Source organism: Alligator sinensis, unplaced genomic scaffold (assembly GCF_000455745.1).
Source record: "Alligator sinensis unplaced genomic scaffold, ASM45574v1 scaffold254_1, whole genome shotgun sequence".
NCBI lineage: Eukaryota > Metazoa > Chordata > Crocodylia > Alligatoridae > Alligator > Alligator sinensis.
In genome coordinates this window covers 3,095,100-3,097,215 of record NW_005841953.1, presented here as the reverse complement: position 1 = coordinate 3,097,215, position 2,116 = coordinate 3,095,100, and the positions used below count along the sequence as shown (strand labels likewise).

The 2,116-nt window shown below is 47.8% G+C and overlaps 1 protein-coding gene across 1 annotated transcript in view; it reads right to left on the bottom strand.

The window, feature by feature from the left end:
• VPS41 (VPS41, HOPS complex subunit) overlaps positions 1 to 1,382 on the bottom strand; it is a 169,635-nt gene extending 168,253 nt beyond the window's left edge. The window contains exon 1 of the mRNA XM_006020447.1: positions 1,335 to 1,382. Within this exon, the coding sequence (XP_006020509.1) occupies positions 1,335 to 1,355 (21 nt within the window). The 5' untranslated portion in view covers positions 1,356 to 1,382. The remainder of the gene's footprint in view (positions 1 to 1,334) is intronic.
• Positions 1,383 to 2,116: the final 734 nt, after the last annotated feature.

The window sequence follows — 2,116 nt, the reverse complement described above, 5'->3', positions numbered from 1 at the left end:
GGGGTGGTGGAGATGTGTTGGCAGGTTTTGCATTTCTTGTCATGGCACGGTCTGGATCCTTTTGGTGTGTTCTGGGGTTGAGGAAGTTTGCTTCTGGTGATGAGGTTGGCGAGGTTCGGTGCTTGTCTGAAGGCTAGGATGGGTGGCTCTGGGAAGATCTTTTTAAGAATAGGGTCTTTTTCTAATATGGGTTGCAATTTTTTGAGGATTTTCTTAAAAAGATCTTCCTCATAGGAAGATAGTATACCTCATCCAATGCACCAAATGCCCTGATGGAAGATATGTAGGAGAGACCAGACAACAACTGCGCACCAGAATGAATGCACACCGGAAATCCATCAAAGACAGAAACACCCAACTACCGGTGGGGGCACATTTCTCACAGGAGGGCCACTCTCTCTCCAATCTCTCAGTCCTGATCCTCAAGGGAAATTTACACAACACATCCCAGAGACGAGCCTATGAGCTCTATTTCATCAACCTGCTGGATACTAGAGATCAGGGACTAAACATAGACATTGGATTTTTGATACATTATAATCTGCCTGGCAACTGACTCCCCAGCCCAGCCCAGCCCCGCCCAGTCCCTGGCTGGTTTACTTTTCATTCCATCCAGGAAGAGCACACACCAACTGCTGCAGCTTCCTGAGCCTGACGAAGGGGTTTTGAACCCGAAAGCTTGCTTAATAACTATTCTCCAACCATTTGGGTTGGTCTAATAAAAGTTATCAAATTCACCCAAGGAACCTTGTCTGCCTATATCCTTAGACCAACACGGCTACCACCTAAACCCCTCCATTTGTTTGGGGCACCAAAAAAAAAAAAAAAAAAGAGGCCTTGGGGTACCACTGAAAGGCTGAATGGAAACATCTGCAAGAGACCAACAGGCTTCCAGCCTCAACTTGCCATGCTTCCCCATGCAAAGCACAGATGTAGAGTTGCAACTGACCAGCTTCTACTTTTTTGTTGTTGTCCCTGTGCCCCTGCTTTGGTGATCAAAGTCCCTGTTTCCTAAGAACAACCCCCATTCCTCTCTCCACTGCTGGTCCTACTCTCCCCCTCCTGCTCCCGTTGCTCCCACCAACCTTCCCAGCCCCTGTCACTCCTCCCCTCACCCCCTTAACTCAGCCTCATGAGGCTGCTGCTCCCCAAAGCCCTCCCCAGCCCTACTCCGCTCCTCTCCTCTCCTCTCTTCTCTTCTCCTCCCCTCTCCTACTGCATCAGAGGCCAGAAGCATCAGGTTTCCCTCTCCCCCTCCCCAGAGCTGCCCCGCAGCAAGCACTGAGGCCCTCACTATTCCGCTCCCAATCTCACTGCATTGGCCCAGCCTTTACCTTCTCCTCTGCTTCCGCCATGGTGCAGCCGACAAGTCATGTGAGCATTCCAGGAAGTCCGAGAGCCGCGGGGTAGTCTGGGTAATGTAGTTTTCTCACTGCTGCTGGGGTAGAGCCTCTCTAAGCTGTGGCACCTTTGCTGGACGATTAAATAGCTTTCCAGGGCAACGGGAGGTTTAGTGTATGGGTTTGTCCCACTCATGCAAAGGTAAATGGAGCATTGGCCCCCTCCAAATGACTCCTGAACATTCACAAAGCAGATTCTCCTACAAGTCATGCCTTTAAAAAGAATGATCAAAAACTCAAATCAATTGGAGCTGTCTGTTGTCTTCTTTGAGCCTGTAGGGTGCACTTTGGACAGGTTTTCAGACTTTTTTTCCCCTCTGCCATAGGGTCTAGGGTAGTGTAAGAGTGATGTTGTAGCTGTGATGGCCCAGAAATTATGCAAGAGCTAAGGATTTCTTAGGGTGATTTCTTTTATTGGGCCAATGATGTAGTTGGGATAAAGTTAGACAAGCTTTTGAATAAGGTCTAGAAACATCTCTCTTTTTTATGAGCTGAGTTCCCTATAGGCAATGCAGTAGCTAGGACTTCAAGAGAAAATCATCACTTATCATGAGAGACTGGAAAAAAGGATAAGAGTTAGCAATGCTGGAATCTTGCCTTAGTTCAGCTGACTTGAAAAATTAGTCCTATTGAATGGAAATGTAGTAACCCCATTAGGAGTTGGTTGGTTTGAGTCCTGCTTCTTGCCTTGCTGTTAAAAAGTCATTACAGCTCTT